General features: G+C 45.0%; 1 protein-coding gene across 1 annotated transcript; it reads right to left on the reverse strand.

Annotated features, from left to right (window-relative positions):
- Nucleotides 1-6,448: 6,448 nt before the first annotated feature.
- LOC123442281 (putative disease resistance protein At3g14460) lies at nucleotides 6,449-20,315 on the reverse strand. Its single transcript, XM_045118305.1, has 7 exons — nucleotides 20,310-20,315; nucleotides 18,018-20,265; nucleotides 17,309-17,388; nucleotides 11,384-11,612; nucleotides 11,291-11,316; nucleotides 10,655-10,735; nucleotides 6,449-7,282 (listed from the first exon to the last, which is right to left on the reverse strand). Exons 1-7 carry the CDS (start codon nucleotides 20,313-20,315, stop codon nucleotides 6,449-6,451), a joined length of 3,504 nt encoding a protein of 1,167 aa, XP_044974240.1.
- Between the last annotated feature and the right edge of the window lie 4,815 nt (nucleotides 20,316-25,130).

The raw sequence follows: 25,130 nt of genomic DNA on the forward strand, positions 1-25,130 counted from the left end.
GAAGCAGAAGCAGTCCTGGATTATTAACCCGGACCCTTATGTACCTAAGACCACAAAGGTACCGGAGCCATCACTGAAGCCTCTCCCCACAAGGCCTTGGGAACGTAGTGCCGAGGAAGTCGACGCGGCCGCGGCTGCTGATTTGGAGAAATGGAAGGCGGACTGCAAGAAGAAAAGAGAGCCCGAGCCCAAGCCAGTATTTTCTGATGAGCAAAAGAAGTGGGCTAAGTCATTTTTGAGCACACCGTCCCAAGCCGCGAAGAATCTGCCTGACGACTATGCACGTGAACTTCGCAGGCAGGCACTCATGTTCAAGGAGAACAAAGAGCGGGAGAAGGCCGAAAGTAAAAAAAGCGGGAAACAAGTTGCCCAGCTCGGGGAACAAAGTAAACAATCGATTGCCCCGCTTATAGTGGAAGCCGCCGGTCCGGATGCCCCCGAGATCATACAAGCTGCGGCAGCACAGGGATTGACTGCAACGAGTGCCAGAGAACAAGCGGCCAACTTAGGTATTACTCTTCGTGAACTGTTAGGCCTTGATGAGGCGCCAGTGAAGGAGGTAGTAATTACATATGTCAAGAATGGGCCTCTCGTCGAGCCTGCGCAGGAAAAGGATCTACCTCCACAAATGAAAGGTCTGCTGAAATGGTACAAGGGTTACATAAAAAATAAAAACGCCAAAGATTATATTTATGCGGAAGTTAGACATGAGCATCACTTCAAACATTACTATGTACAAATTGAACTGAGTGAATTGTTCCAGCTTTTCAATCTGCGCGATCTCGACAAATCTATCATCAGTTGCTACGTTCTGTAAGTGATTTATTTCTACCCCATCTCGTTCATATTGCCTGCACTATATATATGTCCTAACTATATTGTTGTGTCCGCTATTATACATGCAGAATGAAGATTAAGGAATGCAGAGTAAGGAACATCCATGATGTTGGGTTCATTGACCCACACATCGTTAATGGACATGTGTTGGAGCATCACCCCGCCGACATGGAGGCAGACCTGTGGCAGTTTCTTACAAAGCAGGAACTCAAAAGTGATATTCTATTTCCTTACCATTTTGGGTGAGTGTTTCTGTCTTGAGCACATTCTCTTTTGTTTACTCCATGCATGGTATGTGGCCGGCTAATCGATGAGTTATGCATGACGTACTGTGCATGTATCGTGTCCGCAGGTTCCACTGGATTCTGCTAGTAATTAAAGTTAACACCTCAGAATGTCTCGTCCACGACTCTCTGAATATGGATCCAAAGCTTTGGGGCGGCATGAGAAGAATGCTGCAGAAGTAATTATTTTCATTCATTTGCGCTCTATATCGATCGGCCTATTTCGTTCATTTCCTAATATCAAGTAACTAATAACTCTCTTGTTCATTTAATTTTCTTTGCCTCGTAGGGTTTGGAGACGGTTCGTAGATACAAAGGTCGGTGAATTCAAAAAAGAGCTAGAATTCAAAAGGTCAAAGCCGAAGAATGCTGGGGATATTCAGCCAGCGGGGACCAATCTATGTGGATACTATGTCTGTGAGATGATCCGGAGATACACCTCTGAGCGGGTTCCGAGTGATACCAATGCTAAGAGGAATAACCTCCGGATGATGCTTAGTCCAGAAGCTCGCTTCCGACCACTTCAAGAGGAACTAGCTGGATGGTTCAGCAGGGAAGTCCTCCATCCTAAAGGAGAACACCATTACGAGGACGTAGAACTTTATATGCATTAAATTATGTATGGAAACTTGTTCAAAATTGTATATGGTCATCCGATGATATTGAATATATATTGTATATTCCTCTTGAATTCTTTTTGGTTTTAATTTCAAATTTGTTTGAAATTGTACATTCATATGCATGTATGTAGTACCGTAGAATATATGAAATTCCTTCAAAATTAAAATAAAGCACAAAAGAAATAAAACAATACAAATTAAACAGAAAACAGGTTTAGGGGGGGGGGCGCGCGCGCTAAAACCCTAAACCTATGGCGGCCTTTAGTCGCGGTTGGCCAGAAGAACCGCGACTAAAGGTCCTCCGCCCCGACGGCCGCCTGGCGCCCACGTGGACGGGCCTTTAGTCGCGGTTCTTAAGAAACCGCGACTAAAGGTGGGGGGCTTTAGTCGCGCTTAGTTGGTCGCGGTTGCGCAACCGCGACTAATGGCAGTTGCGAACCGCGACCAAAGGCCTTTTTTCCACCAGTGGATTGGGTAAAGAGAGAGATTCGATTCTCCCGGTCTAGTTGATGGCCTTGAGGGATTGGATTCGAACTGACTTGCACGGGAGCATCTCGGCAACGGACTTGAGGAGGCGTGGAGCACACTACAGGAAAAAACTTATAAGCCGAGTGCCCGAAACACTCGGCTTACGACGGATTACACTCGGCTTATATATAAGCCGGCTGTTTTCCCCGGCTTATCCAGTGTAAGCCGAGAGCAACAGTTAAAACACTCGGCTTACATATAAGCCGAGTGCACCCACGTAAGCCGAGTGTCAACGGACACACGATTTACACATAACGGCAACGTGGTTCTAACGGCAAGCCCTGTGACGGTTCATATAAGCCGAGGGCCTACCGTCACACGGTTTATATATAAGCCGAGGGCCTACCGTCACACGGTTTATATATAAGCCGAGGGTCGAGACCGGGCGCACGGGTTATATATAAACCGAGGGCCAGTGTGACACGCACGGTTTACATATAAACCGAGGGCCAAATCTGACACACGGGTTATATATAGGCCGGGTGGTAGTGTCTGGGGCACACGGCTTACAGCCCCAGCGCCTGGGACAACGGTCTATAAGTCGGGTGCTATTATCTGGGACACACGGCTTACAGCCCCCAGCGCCTGGGACAAACGGCCTATAAGCCGGGTGCCAGAGCCTGGGGCACACGGCTTACAGCCCCCGATGCTCTGTAAGCCGGGTGCCAGTGCGTGTGACACACAACTTATAGCGCCCAAGAGCATATTTTTTTTCCAGACAGTAGCAACAACAATATATTACATATCCAATAGATCACAACAATATATTACATATCCAATAGAACACAACAACAATATAATTTCACAAAAACATGCATACGCGTACATATGCAACAAGAACACAAATGAAATGGTCATGCATACATATCCAATATATTACAAGTTCACAACAATAACAATCCGATGATGAGTTCTAAGTCCACACACGCATACATATCCAATACAGTTCCACAAAAGCACACATACATATTCAAGGAGGGTTCACAACAACATGCATACATATGCAAGAAGAGTTCACAAATGAAAGCATGAGTTCAACCTACAATATGCAATGAACTTCCACCACAGCATGTATGCCCACCGTCGACGATATCCGTGATCGATGCAAACCTATAAGTTCAATAGCACACGCATGAGTTTCCAAAATTAAATTGCAAATGATCGATAAGGCACAAGAGTCAATAAACATGAACATATAAGTTTCAACTTGAAGATAAGGCACAAGAGTCAATAAACATGAACATATAAGTTTCAACTTGAAGATAAGGCACAAGAGTCAATAAACATGACCATATAAGTTTCAACTTGAAGATAAGGCACAAGAGTCAATAAACATGAACATATAAGTTTCAACTTGAAGCTAAGAAGTATGAATAATACAAGGATCAACACTTGTGGGCTCTACTAGCAGCAATGCAAAGTTCTGAGTTGAGAGGCACAACCAACGACAAGACACAAGCATGAATAATGTACAAGCATAGACAAGTACCTCGAGTGATCATTGTGGCATGGAGGTCAAAGCATCTTCAGCCGCAGTGCGTGTCATTGGGCTTGCTTGGGTAGGTGTAGATCCAGCAACCACAAAGTCATTGAAGTGTTCTCCTGACTATGGATAGTTCAAGCATGATAGTAAGATGGTAAGATGATTTAAGAATGATGGTAAGATGCATGGTTGAAAAGTTGAAGACTTACAAGGCTGAATGTAGGAAGAGGCGGAACAGGAGGAAGATCCGGCAAAGTTGAACACTGCATGATATTACCGAACCGAGCAAACGTCTCCTGCAGGGCTGCCTGTTGTTTAGCCATGAATTCCTGCTGCTGAATTAGGGTTTGCTGCATTTTCATGGCTTGCTCTTGTTGAAGTAGGGCATTGGCCTGAGCTTCCTGTCGTAGCCTGCTTTCTTCCTCTAGGCGGACCTACAATATGCCAGCACAACAAGTTCACCATCGTTGCAATGCAAAGATAAAATCAGAAGGAAGATCAGTGAAGTAAAACATACATGGAACTGATGCAGCATGTCCATCCCAGGTTGTGGGCGACGCTCAATAGCAGGACCTGAGCTCGATGTGGTAGCACGAAGGTGGGCGAGTTTTGGAATGTTCTTCTTACGAATGGAACCGTCACCAACATATAACCGGCCACGCTTCTTGCCTTCTCCCGACTTGAGGGAAACCATAACGTCAATGTCTTGTGAGGCCGGATCAGAGTCGGGCCCGTTGCACTCCTTGAACTTCCCACTATATGCATTAATCCTAAAGCCAGCCCCTGGGTTGACCCACCCCCCCTTCCGGTTTCTTTGACTTACGTGAGAGACATAATCCCGTGAAGGTATTGAGAAGCTCTTCACCCTCACCTCTCTCCCTATTCTGCAATAGAAGCAATAATATCCACAAGGGCACAAGTTGAGAAGTTCATAAACCAAATGATATTATTACCTTCTTCTGCACGTAAGCATGGAGGTTGAGGTTGCCTTGAAGGTGTACCGGACCACCCATCAAGGCACACCGCTCCGAAGCCGTTGTGTGTGTGGCCCTCCACTCCGGGTTTATCCACCTAGATATGATTTGTTGGTAGCAACGAATCTTGTTGTTGCACCACGGAGGAACCGCCTGAAACATGTCAAATATATCCAACTTAGGAATGAAACTAAGTTGTTTTAATCCACGCAATCACAGCTAAATGAAAACTACCTTCATGTACATGGAACGGGTGAGATGCACTCTACGGGCTAGCGCCTTTGGGAGAAGCATCTTGCGTTCATAGGCGAAATACTTCACCACCGAATTGACACGAGCATGGTAAGGCATGTCTTGGACAACCTTCTTGGCAATCTCCTCCACAATATCATTAGCTTCATCCTCCATACCCTCAACGCAAGTAAAGAAGTCCTACGAAAGTACATCAATTCACATAAAACAGTTATCGATGCAATGATTTTGAATATTGCTAAAGAAATAACTATGAAAACTGACTAAGAATTTTACCCAAAAATCGTTGACCACCCGCTCTGCAGCATTGCGGTATTCCCTGCCCCACTTGTCTTTCATATCTGGAGCGCGTTTCCAATGCTCCCAAGACCAAGCTGGCTCCTCCTCACCGTCTCCTATGGAAACCAGGCCAGGGTAATGATGCCTGCAAAGACAACCAATGATGGTGCTTGGCTGGCGTGGCGGGATTGTGGTTTCTGGAATAACCACGAAGGCCCTGCACAATAGAAAGGCAAGTGAGTTAGTATTGGCAAAAAACTTGAATGTAAAGACATAGTTAAGAGTCCACAAAAGCACTTACTTCTCACCGACAGGTTTAACAATGATCCCTTTATGTGGATATGGCCGCGAAGGGAGAGTGGACACCCCACGCAACCATATTTTGGTCTCCTTAGGAACCGGCCATTCCATGTCCTTTGCCGATTCCTCCACCGCATACTCTCCCTCCTCCAACTCCTCCTCCTCAACTAGGTCCTCCTCCCTCTCCTCCTCCACAGCTGGCTCCTCACTCTCCTCCTCCTCCGACTCCTCCTCAGAATGGGCGGAGGGGATAGGGCTAGCAACACATGGTACAAGCATACTATCAACTCGTCTAGCCCGGGGACCATCCACTGTGGCTCGTTGTGCGGGTTTGCCCCTGCCTGCCTTTGTGGAACGTGTTGCACCTGTGCCCTTCTTTTTTACCCCCATCGCCTTGCCTAACCTTTCAATCACATTGCCAAGTCTCGCAACTTTTTTCTTTTTGTTGCATGGCATCTTTCAGTCACCTGCACCGAGAAACAATATTGCGATTAGTTCATGTTGAAAGCATCATATCCAAAACAAAATCAGTTCATATGCAGAAGTAGTTCAAAAGTTCATATGCAAAACTAAAGGAGTTGAGAAGGCCATGTTTAAAAGTTCATATGCAAAAGTAGAGCACTTCAGAAGTTCACGTTTAAAAGTTCATATGCTATCACAAAAAAACATGTGCAAAAGTTCAAAATCATAGGGCGAGAACTTCTTGGCAAGAAGCACAAGTTCATAGAACATAGAGTTGTCTTACATCTAGAAGTACATCAAGTATTTAGACTCGACAAAGTTCACATTTAGGAGTAGATAGTACATAGAGTTGGTTTACATCCAAAAGTACATCATCGCTATCACACGTCTTGTTGGTACAAGTTCATGGTACACAGAGTGTTACAAGTTTCAAAAGTCATAGTCCTCATCGTTTGGATCATCAGTTGGCCCGGGAGTTTCATCGTCGCTGTCGCGCATGTCGTCCCACCGTCTTGAATCGTAGTCTGGAGGTGGACCGTCTGACTCATCGTCTTCACCTAGACGGACTCGTTCAAGTAAATTCAGGTCCATGGGGTCTTCAATGATTTCATCAACATCTGGCTCATCGCCTCCTTCCATGCCATCATCTTCATCTTGCTCACCGTCTACTTCCATTTCATCGTCGTCAGTGGGCAAGTGAATACAAAATTCTCCTATGAGCCCATCTTCCTGATAGAACTCACCCTCATATGTGTTAGGATTTATGCGTTGGTAATCTTCATCGGTTGGAGCAGCTGGTTTACTATGCGTGGGTACATTGATCACAACATCCCAGCCCTTCAGGTTCTTCACAGTTTGGCATGCATATGGTAGATAGAATACCTGCTTGGCCTGGTTAGCCAAAATATAGACATCATCTCCGTCATACTTGTATGCTCGCTGAATTTCGACCAATCCTATGTCTGGGTGCCGCCTGACTCTGGTTGGGTCGAACCAATGGCATCTGAATACAACAGGGTTTTGCCAGTCGCCCAAACCGTAATCCAGCTCGATCATTTCCTCGACTCTACCATAGTAGTAAAGTCCATCTGACCCTAGTGTTTCGACCCCGCTGTTTATTGTCTTTACACCGGGCCGGCTCATGTCGTAACAATGGGTATGAAAGCGATACCCATTCACATCGTAAGCATTCAATTTCTTGGCGGAACATGTGAAGCCTATGGCAAAATCTTTCAAATCGGCTCTCATAGGGTCCCTTTTTGCCTACAAGTTCAATAAGAAAAGTTTGATGTATGAGTTGAAAACGACACCAACTTGAAATGTGGACACTAGAAGAAAGTTGGACAAATTGGCATACTTTTTCCGCGAACCAAGGAATGAAACCGCCATTTCCTTTACCGCCTTTTTTAAAGATATGTTCCCTCTCCTCTTCGGTAGGAGGCCTTTCTAGGTTCCAGCATTCAAGTGTGAATTCTCTGTAGCAATTGGAAGGAAGTTAAGGCATACACAAACTTAATTGTGATTATTTGCGAAAAATATAGGAAGCACTTACTCAATGTACGGTTGTACTTCAGGCATGTTTGTCAACACGTACGACATAATAGTCATCCACTCTGGATGTTTTATGTGTCTGGGTCTTCTACCACTTGCTCTGCCACCTATCCCTGAGAAGATGCTAAGCCGGGGTAGATCGTCCGGGGTGATGACATTGTAACGAAGGATTGGATTGTGCTCAGTGGGAATATTGGCATCATAGTACTTTGTTGTGTTGTTTGACACCTCCTCATTGAGGTAGGCCTCGACTATAGATGCTTCAATACGACATTTATTCGTGCATTTGGCACGAAGATTCTTATTTTCTCTCTCAGGTCCATACATCCAACGGTACTGCACAGCCCCCCCCCCCCCCCAAACGCGCCTCAGACGGAAGATGCAAGATCATATGTTGCATCGGATTAAAGAAGCTTGGTGGAAAGATCTTCTCTAGCTTGCACACCAACTCTGGTGCATGTTTCTCTAGCTTGTCAACAATTTTTGGGTCTAACTCTTTAGCACAAAGTTGACGGAAGAAATAGCTTAACTCCGCCAGCACTCGCCAAATCTCCTCGGAGACAAAGCCTCGAATCATCACCGGCATCACCCGCTCAAGCCAGACATGATAATCATGGCTCTTGAGACCCCCTATTCGCAATGTATTCATATTCACTCCCTTCATTATATTTCCTGCGTACCCATCAGGGAACCGCAATTTATCCAAGACCCACTTCATCATTACCTTCCTATGCTTCCTTCCAGGGCAGAACGGGGCTGGTGGCTTGCACCACCCTTTTCTTTTGGGTCCGGGTTCGACCATTTTTAAATCTAGCCTATCACAGAGTTTCTCTTGATCAAGTCTGGCCTTGACGTTGTCCTTCGTCTTCTCAGTGTCAAAGATTGTGCCAAAAAGGGCCTCGACGATATTCTTTTCAGTGTGCATTACGTCAATGTTATGTGGGAGGAGGAGATCCGCAAAGCAAGGGAGCCTCCATAGGCATGGTATGTGAGTCCAGTTATTTGTCTCTCCATATCCCACAAAACCTGACCCATTGGCATTGGGCTGGAGACCATCTAACTGAGCCTTGATCATGTGACCGGTCATCACAGGTGGTGGTGGAGCATCCATAACTTTACCTTTCTCGAAGTTTTTTTTGTCTTGTCTGAATGGATGATCAGGATGAAGGAACTGACGATGCTTGTCAAAGCAGGTATACTTCCCACCTTTCTTCAGCCAATAGAACATTACATTCTGCATACACACCGGGCAAGGCCACTTCCCATGTACGCACCAACCGCAGAAGATTGCACGTGCTGGTAGGTCATGCAAGGATGTGAAGTACCAAACATACATATCAAAGTGTTTCTTTGTTAGGGCATTGTATGTCCGTATCCCTTTATCCCAAGCGACCATCAAGTCATCCACAAGCGGCTCCAAGTACAAACTCATCTTCTTGCCTGGATATTCAGGACCTGGAATTACCAGTGACACAAACATGTATTGTCGTTTCATGCAGAAGCCAGGGGGGAGATTCATCGGAATAACAAACACAGGCCAACGGCTGTATGTGGCATTAGTCATACCAAATGGATTGAACCCATCAAGTGTTATCGCAATAGCTACACTGTCCTGTTTACCAACTTTGTTTGGGTATCGCTTAACAAAATCCTTCCATGCTTCAGCATCAGACGGATGTATCACGACACCAGGCCGGTATCTAGTCCCTTCTGCCGCCCACTTCATGTTTTGGGCAGACTCCGCGGACATAAAGAGACGTTGGATCCTTCGTATGGGATCAAGATACCGAAGGACCTTGTGTGGGATCTTGAGCTGCCTCTTGTGACCATCATCACCGTCAACCTCAATATACCTAGAGGATTGGCACTTTGGGCAGTAATTATCATCCGCGTGTTCTTTCCTAAATAAGATACATTTGTTTGGACAAACATGTATCCGCTCATATGGCAGCTTAAGTTCACTGAAGATTTTGTTTGACTCATACATGTTCTTTGGCAAAATGTTGTCTTTTGGCAAAAGAGTGTGAACAACGGTCAGAAGTGTATCAAAGCAAGATCTAGTCCAGCCAAACTGGGCCTTCACAGCAAGCAGGCGTGCCATGCCATCCAGTTGAGTGACCTCTGTATGCCCGTGTAAGGGTCTCTGTGCCCCATTCAAAGTTTCATAGAACTTACTCGTCATTTGCTCCTCATCCTCCTCCCCCAGCCCCTCTTCACCTACGACAGGATTTTTGGGCGCTGCAGCATTTTCTAGGTCATCTAGCATGAATTCAACATGAGTAACATATTCGGGTGAGTCTGTGCGTTGTCGTACCACCGACTCTCTCGCACGCTGGGGCTCAAACTCACCATGCGCGACCCACCGATGGTAGTTTGGCATAAACCCATTCTTAAGAAGGTGCCAACCCATTTCATCCTTTGTTTTTTCCTTGTTGTTCCCACAACTGGTGCAAGGGCACCAAACTCCACCATGTCTTGTGTGTCTGGCAAATGCTACTTCCAAGAACTGATTTGTCTTTGTAATCCATTCTGGAAGCACATCCCCTCCACTCAGTCGTCCACTATACATCCACTCACGATCCTCCATCTGATGTGTTTTTCATTGACCAAGTAGTTTCAACCAGTATTAGTTCAATTAATTACAACTATTCAATTTTTACGGCATGAACTCAAAACTACCTAATAGGTAAGGATGGGTCCTAATCCCACCCGAGGATGTGTAGGTTGGCTTCGCTTTCATGCCCTACTCCGATCCGACACAGAATTTTGGCAGCACCTCCCCGCTGTTCTCGAAATACACGTCTCGACATAAGCAGAGAGAATGTGTATCCGGAGAACAACGGGGAGACGCTGCCAAAATTCTGTGTCGGATGGAGTAGTGCATGAAAGCGAAGCCAGCCTACACATCCTCGGGCTGTCCGTGGAAAACGCTGGACAATTCGAAAGAGTTACGGTTATAAATATGCAAAGAGTTGCATATTTATAAATAATGTAACTTTTTCGAACGGGAGACACATAGGTAACGCGACTAGCTAGCTACATGATTTACATATATATAAATCCTTTGAGGCAAATTATTCTTACCCTCGAAGTGTGCTCGGCAATGGTTGTCCCTCCAGCAAAAAGCCTTGCCACGACCCTTCCAATGTCAAATTGATGTGTGTCCTACAATAAAGTGAAAACTAGAATCAAACATAATTCACATGCACAAACCAAAACACAACATATTCTACAGTTCCTTAATAAGTCGTTCTTCGTTTATTTGCCACCCGACATGTTTGATAATTATCCATGTTCCTCGTGTTATATCATCCATAGTTACTATTACTTCAAAATTAAACTAACCCAAGAAATTATTAGCAAGACCAAATTCCAAATGGCTTTCTTTGATGTAATTCTCAAACAAATCAGATTTTCTGTTGTTTTCTGTTGCACCACCTTTCAAACACCTTTCTCAAACTATAATGTAAGAATCTACAACCTTTCAAACATTTCAGGTTGTTTTCTGTTGCACCACCAACAAACAAATGAATCTCTGATTTTAAATCACCTAAAACTTGACACCACTTCATAGCATATCTGCATATCCACCTTAGCTACATAGATACATGCACCACCGAAAATGAACCTTCCACCTCAAATAATGCTAGGAGGAGCACCTTGCTGCTGGAGGAAAATCTTCTAGCACCTTGCTGCTGGAGGAGCCTAGTCTGTGAGCACCTTGCTGCTGGAGGAGCCTAGTCTATCTGCAAAAACAGAAACACCCAGTCAGAGAGATAAGAGAGAGAGATATAGGGAGAGAGAGAGACTTACCAGTGCAGGGGCCGGTGGAGGGGGCTGGTGGAGGGGCCGGTGGAGGGGCCCGTGGAGGCGGCCGGTGGAGGGGGCAGTGGAGGGGGCCGGTGGAGGGGCGGTGGAGGGCCGGCGCAGGGGCGGCGGAGGGCCGGTGGAGGGGGCTGGCGCAGGGGCGGTGGAGGGGGCCGGTGCGGTGGAGGTAGTTGGGGTGGGGAGCTCGGTGCAGGGGCAGCAGTGGTGGGATCTGCTGCGCGAGGTGGAGGGGAGAGGTGAGTGAGCGCAGGATTTGGAAAAAAAACCAGAAAGCGCGGTCTATTTTGGAGAAAGCGCGCGTGATATTTGGCTAACTCCCGCGTTTTCTGTATATGGAGTAAGCCGGGAGCAAAAATGTAAGCCGAGTGCCCTATGACAAGTACACACAGCTTACACATGAAAATATGTTCATGTGTGTGCAAATTCGTGTTTAACTTCTATTTTGAATATTCGTGTTTTTAACTTCCATGACATTCATCTGGTATGGTATTTAATTACTTCAAATTCACATCATAGTTTTTTTATTGACATGACCAAGAAATACCTAGAGCAATACTGTAAGGTTTTTAGATTACTATTAAGGCATTACGTATAGTGCCAAATTTTATTTCTTTTACATACTTCGAGAAAATAAAAATGTTGGTTGCACTAAATCTAATCTTGAAACTTTGGCAGGAATAAAATCGGTTTCTTTATGGCTCTGAACCATATGATGTCCTATGTGATGTATTTGTGACATGGGTATGCCTTGTGCAGTCGTGGGAGGGGCAGCCCCAGTCCTCAGGATCAGGCACGACGTCATCACATGCCCCTTGTAGGGTGTCGTAAAAGTTTGGACGCGGTCTGGGTGGGCCTTACCCGAGGCCGTTTGTAAACTGCACCATCTTCGAGGTAGTCTCTTGGTATCGAGAGGGAACGTGTCACGTTTGTGAAGGAAGTGTCGGTCATGTTGCTCCGTTGGCATCGAAACTCCTCGTGCTCTCAGAGGAGGCCATCAAATAACACGTGTCAGGCCCCCGCATTTTTCTGACCCGCCTACAATATTTGAGACATTATTGCAATTCTAGGGTTTCAGTGTCGTAAATTGCAGATCTGCAAGGCGACACATGAAATCATGCCCAGAAGAAGCATGGAAAATCCTATGTGATGTATTTGTGACATGGGTATGCCTTGTGCACTCGTGGGACGTGCAGCCCCAGTCATCGGGGGTACGAAATCACTTGGGTGACATGCCTCATCAAACCGTTTGAAGCCTCGGAAAATGGTACGATGCCAGACATCATCACATGCCCCTTGTACGGTGTCGTAAAAGTTTGGACGCGGTCTGGGTGGGGCTTACCCGAGGCCGCTTGTAAACTGCACCATCTTCGAGGTAGTCTCTTGGTATCGAGAGGGAACGTGTCACGTTTGTGAAGGAAGTGTTGGTCATGTTGCTCCGTTGGCATCGAAACTCCTCGTGCTCTCAGAGGAGGCCATCGAATGACACGTGTCAGGCCCGTGCATTTTTCTGACCCGACTACAATATTTGAGACATTTATTGCAATTCTAGGGTTTCAGTGCCGGAAATTGCAGATCTGCAAGGCGACACATGAAATCATGCCCAGAAGAAGCATGGAAAATCCTATGTGATGTATTTGTGACATGGGCATGCCTTGTGCAAGCGTGGGAGGGGCAGCCCCAGCCATCGGGGGTACGAAATCACTTGGGTGACATGCCTCATCAAACCGTTTGAAGCCTCGGAAAAGGGTAGGATGCCAGAAATCCTTAGGATCAGGCACGACGTCATCACATGCCCCTTGTAGGGTGTCGTAAAAGTTTGGACGCGGTCTGGGTGGGGCTTACCCGAGGCCGTTTGTAAACTGCACCATCTTCGAGGTAGTCTCTTGGTATCGAGAGGGAACGCGTCACGTTTGTGAAGGAAGTGTCGGACATGTTGCTCCGTTGGCATCAAAACTCCTCGTGCTCTCAGAGAAGGCCATCAAATGACACGTGTCAGGCCCCCGCATTTTTCTGACCCGCCTACAATATTTGAGACATTTCTTGCAATTCTAGGGTTTCAGTGTCGGAAATTGCAGATCTGCAAGGCGACACATGAAATCATGCCCAGAAGAAGCATGGAAAATCCTATGTGATGTATTTGTGACATGGGTATGCCTTGTGCAGGCGTGGGAGGGGCAGCCCCAGCCATCGGGGGTACGAAATCACTTGGGTGACATGCCTCATCAAACCGGGTGGGCACGTTCCGGGTGGGCCCACAACTATTTGAGACATTTATTGCATTTCTAGGGTTTTGGTGATCTTTCTACCCCCCCCCCCCCTACACGGTCTATAGCCGACATGAGAGACATTCCTGTGGTAAAATGAATAAATAAGTAACATTCAGGGATTAAAGATAAATGCAAGGGAAACCACTTTAGAACTTTTTTGAATTTGAAAATCTATAAAATATAAACCGAGTGCTTTTGCAGAACACACGGCATATAGTGTGTAAGCCGTGTCTACTTACCAAGCACACGGCGTATACTATGTGTAAGCCGTGTGTTCTTGTCAAGCACACGGCTTATAGTGTGTCTAAGCCGTGTGTACTTGTCAAGCACACGGCTTATAGCTCAAGCCGTGACGGCGCCGTCAAACACCGTTGTTGTAGACACGTGGCGGGTACCTTTACCGGGTGACACGCTATAAACCGAATACTTTCTTCATATATACCGTGTGAAAACTATAAGCCGAGAGCTTTTTTTGGACACTCGGCTTATATGATAGCATAAGCCGAGTGCATTGTTTTTACCTGGTGTTTTTGCTTGTGTACACGGCTTATATTTAAATAAGCCGAGTACCCGAAAAAAAAAACACGATTTATAGCTTGCCACACGGTAAAACGTGATTTTCCTGTAGTGGCAGCAGCAAGAATCACAATCGCCGGCGGGCAGCAGCCGGCGGCGAACGGAGGCTTTTCCGGGGAAAGAACTGCAGGGTGCTACAAGTAGTTCGGTTGTGCGAGAGAATATCAATGCTAATCGTAAAATGGGCTAGTAGAAGAGCAGCACCGATCCACAAAATGGGGCCTGTTACAAGGCGATATCAATGCTAATCGCAAATGCCGTTTTAGGATACACTTTTAGTGGGGATTGGTTTTTAGTCTGTAATCTTTCACACGGATTTGGTAAGGCTAGCTCTACATTTAAAAAAATCATGGTGTACTTTTACTTTCCAAACAGGAAAAGGAAAGAATTCTCAAAAAAAAAAAACAGGAAAAGGAAAGAAAAGACATTGAACACCAACCCGCACGCTACAGATGCACCTACGAAGCGACCGGAGAAAAAAAAAGGCAATGTCATAAAAAAGGAACTACAGTAGTTCGAGCCGGCCCACGTGGGGTGTTCAACGGGCGACCCGCTTTATGGGTGAGCTAGACGCGCCCTGTGCTAATTGCCTCCTAAGTCACCCTGGGCGTCCGGCTATTTCAGTTCGGGTAGTTTGATTTATGGGTAAGTTGGGTACTTCAAAATGAAAACCGAATTTTTTTTTCTGCCAAAAAGATATCCGAACCCAAATTATCCAAAATTTTGGTTCGGGTACAAAAACCCCAAAATATTCGAAGCATACATCAAATTTTAATATAAATATAATTTGGATAGTATGCATATTTCATGAAGATGTCATTCCATCAAGTAGGATAGATCTAAAGATGCCGTTGCATACAAAAACCTGGCTAATCTCTGAACGGATGACTGAATTTTTGGCCGAAACGTTACATGACACACTAACATAGAAGGAAACTGACATATCTGGAGGCAGAGAGGCAAAAGCTTTGATGTTGGAGACCCAGCTGTTGTCGTTGATGTCCATAACCTGTGCCAAACTATGATCGATGAGCCACCTTTGCCGTTGCCGTCACCCTGTCATGATGGTTCTGCAGTTTCAGATTGGTGGATGAAACCCACAGGAACATCCGGTCGTCATCTCCATCAGTGCCTCACTCGTCACATCCGATCCTCTGACATGCAACTCATGAAGCTGAGTAAACAGTAAATAATGCTGGAAATTCTGACCTGAAGGCAGAGTTGGACACTCCAGTTTGGTAGCACTTGCTCTGTTTCCTAAATAAAACATGAAAATTTACTCCTGACTAAACTGTGCTAGAAGAGTCACTACATACAAACAAAAAAAGGAACGTCATTTGCTCTCACAACAAAAATGGAGTAGCAGCTCACACACGCAGTTGGTGATACAGTGACTAGTGAAACCACACGGAAAGAGATATAAAAAAGGTCATTCTTCTAAAATATCACGGAACATATTTTTAAACAGTGGACAATTTTAATTGTAATATTCATCGCGTATGAAGAAATGTTCATCAAATGTTTAGAAAAGTTTGGTAGATATTAAATAAAAGGTTCATAGTGCATCAAACAATATTCGCCGCGTATTTAACATGTATAACAAACACTGTTCATTGTTTGTGTAAAAAAGGCTCATGGGATAATGAAAATTAAGTATCATTTGTTGAAAATTAGCATCATTTATTTGAAAACGTTTTATTTTGTTGAAATGTGTTTTATCATTTTCATTTAAATTTTGTTTCCAAATCTTTAATAAATATTTGTTTATTTTTGAAAAAGTGCTCGTACATTTAAAAGATTGATGGTGTACTTTTGAAAACAGGAAAAGGAAAGAAAAAACGTTGAACACCAACCCGCACGCTGCAGATGCATGGACCAAGCCACTTGAGGGACGCTCCCTGTGCAAATTGCCTTGTGAGGGAAATGATGAAACTCTACCTTCTTAAACTCTCTATGAATGTAGCAAATTTTGCTGATGAATGTCTCACTTCACCCTACTTGGGGATCTATGAATGTTCGGAAGCTTAAACTCTCTTCTCGAAGCGATATGCCCCTTCAATTCTTGAACAAGACTGGAGCATCTAGCTTAGCCACATCCTTTCCTGATGCTAACGACATTGACAAAGGTTTGTGGTACGTACAGGCCCACTCAAGGATCGCCGGTAACTGGGGAGCTAGAGCCAGTGCTACCATTCCATGCACGCCTGCAACTCTGTCCAAGATGCAGCCGCACATACATACATATATATATACTGTCTGTCTCGGAATAATACATGTATACCACACAACCATGACCATGAGTACGTGTTTCAGCAGCTTCTGTACGTACATGCTTGCTACTGACGGAAGGTCACAGCTACAGACATCTGAGCCGGACAGGGTTGTTTCAAATCAGACACACATCACACAGAGTCATTCATTTTTTTAAAAAGAAGGCCTCGCCCCGGCCTCTGCATACACAGAGTCATTCATGACGAACAAGAAGGGCGTGTTCGGCTTCCAACCGCTCCGCGACTCAACTCTTGGAGCTGGCCGAGTTGAAGTGAAAAATCATGGAGCTCGGGAATAGATGCACCGCAGATCCTTAATTTTTGTGAAGCTGGTGTGTTGCCGAACAGCTCCCAAATACAGTGGCATGCCAAAGTTACCGGCGATAGATCCACGCCTGCAACTCTGTCCAAGATAGAGGACGCACATAACATAACTTGGCGCATTCCGTGGAACAGGAAAATACAGTGACATAGTACTTAAATTAAGTATCACAGAATTCTTGGCTCACAAACAAAAGCACGGCAATAGACTAGGTTGGTTGTAGTGATGGTGTTTTTTTTCGAAAAGGAGGCCTTGCCCCGGCCTCTGCATCGAGAGATGCATACAGCCATATATTAATCAAAATAAGTATTCAGAAAGTATAGAGTATATGAAAAAACAAAAAGATACAAGGCGAACATCGCGCCGCAGCCTGGAGTGGCTAAAAGATCAAGATGACTAAACACCTATCCTATTAATATGCCGCCATCCAAACCGGTTGAAGATACCCTGTGCTACCATCTCCCAACAGGCACACCCAGTAACCATAAGCTCCCTGGCTGCCACCGGAGTTAGTGACGACCATGTGCGGATCAGTGCGGTAATTCGGTAGATAACCTGCAAGAATTGGATGTCACGAGAGCCTTGACAGCTTGCTAATCTTTATGGCAGGCATTTCTCCATGTCTTGGGCTTCATTAGACTAGGCTCTGTTCACAAGTGGCGTCACAGGAAATTCGTAAGAACTAATGCAGCATCAGAGATTACACTAATGCAGTGAAGGTACGAAAAAGAATAGATGTAAACTCCAATGTTGGTTGTCGTCGTGTTGTTACCGTTATCTTTGCTGTGTGCTGTTACCATTATCTAACTACTCCCTCCGTTCCTAAATATAAGATCTTTTAGAGATTGCACTATAAACTACATACGGATGTATATAGACATATTTTAGAGTATACATTCATTCATTTTACTTCGTATGTAGTCTCCTAGTGAAATCTCTAAAAGGTCTTATATTTTGGAACGGAGGGAGTAGTTGATTGAATATATTCTCTAGTAAGTGCACATGTGTATGTAATGCAGCCCCCACAAAAAAAACAGAGTCTCCTTGTTTAATTACGACTTATCTACCTGACTAAAGAAATTGATCCAGCTCAAGTAGTACGTATTATATCTGGAAGGATGTCTCAATTTGTTGCTGAAACGTGACAAACCAATAGACAAAGAAACTGACGAGTGCGCACATACCTTGATAGCTTGCATCTAGACTTTTGTACCCGAGGCTGCTTAGACATTGTTGCAGGCCTGTAGGGAGCATCTTTATACCAGGACAGTTTCGAATCCTAAGAGACCGGAGAGATGCGTATGATTGCGGCCCATCAGGTAGGGATGACAGGCTTTTGCAATTTACAATAGAAAGGCTCTCCAACGATGGGAACTCTCCAGAGTGAGATTCCACTGATCTCAACTCGCAGCACTTAAAAACGGTAATTTCCTTGAGGGATGGGGGGAGACCGAGGACCCCTGTTAAGCCGTCACACCGTGATATCAATATCTCTTCTAAACATGGAAAGCGAAAATGTTTCACCCTGGCTACGGCTGATGGTGATGTCACCTCTGAATGTACAGGTGACCCTTCAAGAATCGATGATGCTGACTCTCCACTCTGCAGACTCCTGCTGAATATGGATTTGAGCTTACTGCAATCCTCAATTCTCATATTCCTCAGGGATGCAGGGAGTTTGAAGATCTCTACCATGCTTTCACAACCCCATATCTCGAGAGACTTGAGATGTGGCAGGGGCTGACTCGAGGGTTCTGATACTGTTGATGGCTCAGCTGCAGGAGCATCTCCGCATCCAACCAGTTGTTTGCAGTATCTAATCTGTAGAGTCCTCAATGACACCAAGCTTTGGAACTCTTTCTCTGGCCAGTGGACAAGTGCAGCACAATCACGAATGTACAAGTGCTGAAGCTGTACAAAACATGCACATAGCTCGGTTACACCTGACTTTAAGCCATTTAAGCTCATCTCTGCCAGAGGGAAATCATGATGATTCCATTTTTCCCTGGCGTTCACCACTTGTGTACTATAACTATGATCACCCACCGCTACCGAGGTTGTTTCCGTGTTTTTACGGTTCTGCAGCTTCAGATTGGTCAACGAAGTCAAATATCTAGCTAACCACAGGAATAGTTCTTCCTCGCCTCCCTCAAAGTCTAACACGGTCAGCTTTGGCCATTTAGCATTCATTGCCAGCTTTGGACAATCTGTAACACACAACTTCTCAAGCTGAGGAAACAGTATGTCTTTCTCCTCATTTGTTGTTTCCCACAATCCTTCCAAACAATCCAGACCTTGTAGTGTAAACTCCTTCAGATTTGGAAAAGTGAAGGATGTGCCACAACTGAATAACCATTGAAGTTTTTTACAATCGGAAAGATGGATCTCAACCATGTTTAGCAAGATAGCCATCCATGTTGGAAAGGTGGTGCCTCCGTAGGATTCTATCCTTGTAGCCTGCAGCCCATCATGAGGTTCGAGACCCTCGAGCACTCTTGCATCATCCCTACCACCAACGGTCCATCTTAATGACAATTCTCGAAGTTCCTTCTTGTTTTTGAGATTTGCTGCTTTTGCATCTTCTTCTGTCACATTCTCTAGTTGATGTATCTGCAGCTCACCACCAAGGTTTAACTGTTGCAACTCTCCAACACCACTGCACTCAGAGCCAGCAGGACCTGCTACAAAACATGTAAGTGTCTGTAGTGACATGAGTTTTCCTAGATCACCAGGCATGTTCCTCATCCCTGGACAATTATGAGTGTAGAGATGACGGAGGGCAGTCATATACTTCAACTGCCTTGGAAGCCGACAAAGTTGATAGCAGCCAGAGACATTCAATGTTTGCAGGTTATATAAAATGCTAATATCTTCCGGAAGTGCTTCAATACCACTGTTTGAGATATCAAGGTTCCTTAAGTGCGGCAGATGCCTTGATTTCAAGGGGAATACCCTGCTCCATGTATAGAGCTGTAATGCCTTCAAAGAGCTGTATTTTGATAAATGCTGCAGTGGATGTTTCATTTTCCTATCGCACAGAAGTGTCTGCATTGCTGGAGATATTTTCGCCAGAGAATCATTCAAATTAATTTCTGGTTCTTCACAAGACAAAAGTAAGTGGCGAGCTGTATCTGGAAGCCAATCAGTCTGACCTGGCTTCTCAGGTGCGAGAGCACATTCTTTTTCCATTGTAGATAGTGCAACATCATGCATCAGATCGTGGATTTTACATGTATGCTTGGAATAATTATCCCTCCTACTACGCTCGTTGAATGAGACTCGGACTTGCTTCACTTCCACAAAGAATGACCTTGAGGCCAGCTCATTGAAAATCCATTGGCCAATTGTCTCAGGACGGACTTCTTTTTGTTCCTGGATAAAACCATGTGCGATCCATAGTTGGATCAGCTTGTCCACATCAATTTCATAATCCTTGGGAAACACAGCACAGAAAGAAAAGAGTAAAAGGCGCTGACGGTCATAGAACTTGTGTTGCGGGTGCACTTAAGTCCCGCTACTTGCAAACCGAAAAAACCCGTCACAGAACTTGCGATGCGGGCTTATCTAGGTCACAACCGCCAGTTGGACCGGTCCGCTGCCCGGTTTTCTTCGTTCGCGGTCACGCGAGGCTCACGTGTGATGTTATTTTTGCACAGAAGACCCTGGTGATTAACGATGAGGGGCGTATTGCACATTTGACATATGATAAATCGTTTTTCCCCTTCCTCTGTTTTCGTTGCTGTGTTTGCTCCTCCTTCCAGATCCGAACTCGCGTCAGAAATAACCAGGCAAAATGGGGGGCGGCGTGGGTGGCAGTGATGTGGCCTTTGTTGGAGGTGCAGGCGGCGCAACAACTGGAGGGATTTCGTCCGCGTCTCGCATCCCGGACTCGCGGATCTTCCCACAAGAGGTGTGGCAGCGCGGTGAGCCGGAGATGCGGCCCGAACGCGGCCGCGTTCTCATCGCTCGCGCTTCTGGCATGGCGGCGCTCGAGCGGGCGTTCCTGGGGCATGCATTGTATGCCGTCATCATCGGACAGCCACGGACGAAGGTGACGCCGGAGGCACTCGCCGCGGTGGTAGAGTTCGAGTCTGGCATCCTGCCGTCGCAGATGACAGTGGAGGTAACCGGCCCACCATTCCACTTCTTTTTGCGGTTCCATTCAGTGGAGGATTGCACTCGTGTGGTGTACGCATCGGAACATCTGCGCTGCGGCGGAAGCAGGATTGGTTTTCAGAGGTGGTCAAGCTGGTCGCGTGGCAAGCCGTCGCAGCTGTCGTTCAAGACGACGCTTAGTTTTGAGGGGCTACCGGAAGAGGCGTGGGATGAAGACACTATAAACCTGGTGCTCGCAGGTGTCGACGGCGAGTTCATCGACATGCTCCCTTCTACAGACAAGTGGTTGCTGCATTGCACGGCGTGGCTACGCAATCCTAGCGCAGTGCCGAAGTTGCTTACTGTGTCTGTGCCTGCACCTTCTCTGCAACCCTGGAAGCCAGACTCTGATGACGAGAATGCTCATTCACCGCCGCGTCCGCTCTCTCCAACTGATCGTCGATGCATCGATTATACTGTGATCATGCATGTGAAGGAGGTCATTGACCGTGGGCCATTGCTAACAGAAGGTTTGGCTGATGAATTCCTCCCTGACGAAGGTGTTGATCTAACACGCAAGCACAAATTTGCAACCTGGCGAGGCAAGATAGATGGCACTGGCCCTGGAACAAATGGCAAAGCTTAAGAGCACTGTAATAGCTATCTTGTTATGATGTACTGTAATAGCTATCTTGTTATGATGTACTGTAATAGCACTGTAATAGCTATCTTGTTATGATGTACTGGCCCTGGAATTCTATTTGTTCATGATGTACTGGAGATGTCAGTTGGACTTGTTTCAGTAAACAACAAACAAATGATCTGCTGCAACATAGTACTTCCTTCCTTCAGCATAAGTCATAACAGTTCCAGTACTGAACTTAGTCATAATAGTTCCAGTACCAAAAGTCATAATAACTTAGTACACAATAAAATAAAAACAACAGTTGGACATTTCAATTTCACTCTTCAATTCCTGGAGCTCCTTGTGTGGTCTGGACTTCATCTTCCACAGTTTGTGAGCTTGTTCCTTCACCAAATAGTAGCCACTGCAAACCCCTTGTCTTGGTTGGTTTCTTTGCTCTTTGCAACAACCTTGTAGTAGCTGCACTTCTCCTTGATCTGCTTCCTCTTGTTCCTCCACCTCCTCTTCTACCTCTGCCTCTGCCACTGCCACATGTTGAGGCTACTCTTACTCATGTGGTTGTTGTAGTTGTTGCTGGATGTGCACCACCAGTGGGCCCTGATAAGTTGGTTCTGCTCTCTACTACAAATGCACTTTCTTCTGGTATTCTGTGAGCCCTGTTAATAGGAACACCTTTTGCAGGTCCCTATGAGAGGAGTTAATAGGAACAATTAGTGACCTATTCTCAAAGATAATTTTAAATTTAGTTCTAATTCTTTTACCTCATGTGACAATATGTGCACCATGCTTTCTTTGATCTGTGTTGGGTCCATTTGTGGCCTCATAGGTTTTTGTTTCATGTGCTAGTAAACAAAAAAACAAACAATGTTGTCAGCATCCATTATAATTATTTGCAACATTTGCAAAATTGATGTGTTGATACTTACTGTTAGGATCACTGGGAAGTCCACATCTCCACACTCATCAACAATCTTTTTGGACTTCTTTTTCTTTGCCTTCTCCATCATTTCTTCTATCTGTTGCAACATCTTATCAGTAGGCTTTCTTTTCCTGCCCCTTTTAGTTTGTGCTGTAGGTTGCTCAGTGCCAGCATGCTCCTCTTCCACCTCTTCTTCATTTTGTTGCTCATGCACCTCTTCTTCATTTTCTTGCTCATGTACCTCCCTTTCAGTTTCTCTTAATATAGCACATTTCAGTAGTGAGCATCCACTTCTGTTATGCCCAGGTAGTTTACAATACCCACAGTGCATAATTGCTCCATGCCTGCTTAGTTTAGTGCCATCTTCATTCTCCTCTGGTTGCTTCCTTCTATTCTTCCTCCTCCTCCCAGCTTTTTTCTCATAGTGTGGTGGCAGTACATGTGTTGCATTTACTGGGGACCACTCATCTTTGTCCCTGGTTGGATATATCTGAACTCCATAAGCACACAGATATGTCTGCAGTGAATAACAGGAAGAAACCATGGTCTCTGGCCTAATTCTTTCATGTCTGCAGCAAGCACATGCATGGCTACATGGGATTCCAGTAAGCTGCCACCTTCTGCAAGTACATGTATGCATGTTCAGCTCAACAATGTAGGTTTTCTCATTGGACAAAACTCCAAACACACCCATGCCTGATTCTTCTGGGTGGCAGTTGGCTGACAACTCAACATTCTTCCTTAGTTTGTCCCTAACTTTGGGAGTAATATGTCCTGTCCATTTTTGAAGAGCTTCTTTTTGTTTTGACATGTGTCTATGCATTAACTGAGATCTTATTCTCTCATACATAGACATGACAGGTAGCTCTCTGGCTTCTAGTATATACCTGTTGAATACTTCCCAAGTATTGTTCAAAAGAATGTCACATTTTGGAAATTCACTAAAAAATGCTCTAGACCATTGATTTGGTGGCTTTTCCTCCAACCATGCATATGCTGCTGCATTGTCTTGCCTCAACTTGTCCATATTCTGCTCAAATACAGTAGGTGTGGTTGATTTTGCACAAATCCAGAGTTGTTGCCTGATAGTTTCTCCCTTGTGGACTGCATGGAGATTTTCATACAAGTGTCTGACACAGAACCTATGCTCAGAGTCATGAAAATGCTCCTGCACAGCTTTGATGAGGCCCTTTTGTTTATCACTCATAATAGTGAATGTGCTAGTGTTCATGATATTTAGATCTTGCTTTAGTGTATACAAGAACCAAGACCATGATGCATAGCACTCTGTCTCCACCACTGCCATTGCAATTGGATATATAGAATCATTCCCATCTATTCCAACTGCAGTAAGTAGTTGCCCACCATATTTTGTCTTTATGAAAGTACCATCAAGACATATTATTGGCCTGCAGCCCTTTAACCACCCTATCTTGCATGCTGCAAGACTAAAGTAACATGTGCTAAACAATCCATTTTCTAGGTTTAGATAGAAAGAAGATCCTGGGTTGGTTGTTCTCAATTCCTGTGCATACTTCCAAAGAAGTGTATATTGCTTCACCTCATCCCCATGCACCACAGCCAATGCTGCTTTCCTAGCTCTCCCTAGTTTATGCCTGCTTACTTCCATGTTGTATTTCTTCCTCACTTTCCTTGCAAATGTAGACAAAGACATCTTGTCATTGTCCCTGAACATCTCCACATATTTTTTGGCCAGAAAAGGGGCTGTAAGTTCTTTCACATCCCATACTTTCTCACAATTATGCTCTCCAACAAATGTTTTGACAAGAAAGGATTGGGTCCTGTTATCTGCCACAGCTACAAGTTTCCAAGGGCAACCCTCTGTACATACTGCCTCAAACCTCTTTTTGTTATTTCTTTTTTTCTTGATCTGCACTCTGTTCTTAACTGCATAATGTGCTACTGCAGTTCTCAACAACTCCACTGAATCAAAAACCATACCTAGTTTGAATTGAGGATTTTCCATCTCAACTAGTGGGTTGAATGTTTTGAACCTGTATATGGGTTTCTCTTTCTTTTTCTTCTTCATGTACTCCTCATCATCAGAGTCACTCTTCTGCATCTTCTCACAATCATCTTCTTCTGGTAGCTACAGTTCCTCTTCAGTAACATCATCTGAGCCTGGAACATGTCTGTACTCAGCTCCTACTTTCTTCCCCTGCTCAAGCAATGCATCCTTCACAGCATCATCTACATTTTTATCATACAAATCATCATCATCATCCACTGCATAATCACTATCATACCATGTTGGATCATGCTCTGAATCACATTCCCATTCCTCTTCTGCATCTGATGACTTGTCTGAACTATCTGCATCTTCAGCACTCTTTGTAGTAGCTGTGTTGCTCTCTTTTTTCATATGCCTCCTTTTCTCTTCCCTCATAGGGCTAAGTATTACTTCAGGCAATTCAGGCCCAACCCTATAAGCAATGTCATCTTCCTCATCCTCCAATTCTTTAATCTCAGTTCTTTTCACATGCTTCACAAACAAAACAAGCACCTTTGAATTAACAGAAGCTTCAGCCATCTTCAAACAGTCCACTTCAAAATCAATTGACACCATTTCTGAAATTGTCTTACCAGGTGGGCACCAGAAAACAATGTCCAACTCAC

The sequence above is a fragment of the Hordeum vulgare genome, chromosome 3H (genome assembly GCF_904849725.1).
Source record: "Hordeum vulgare subsp. vulgare chromosome 3H, MorexV3_pseudomolecules_assembly, whole genome shotgun sequence".
In the NCBI taxonomy this organism is placed as follows: Eukaryota; Viridiplantae; Streptophyta; class Magnoliopsida; order Poales; family Poaceae; genus Hordeum; species Hordeum vulgare.

Excerpts from the sequence above, each read along its gene's own strand:
- LOC123442281 (XM_045118305.1), bottom strand. Across the intron at positions 17,389-18,017 it reads TCTAGATGCAAGCTATCAAG|GTTATCTACCGAATTACCGC; the intron begins GTATGTGCGCAC and ends CAATTCTTGCAG. Across the intron at positions 7,283-10,654 it reads TTGCCGAGCACACTTCGAGG|GCAAAAAGGGACCCTATGAG; the intron begins GTAAGAATAATT and ends TTGAACTTGTAG.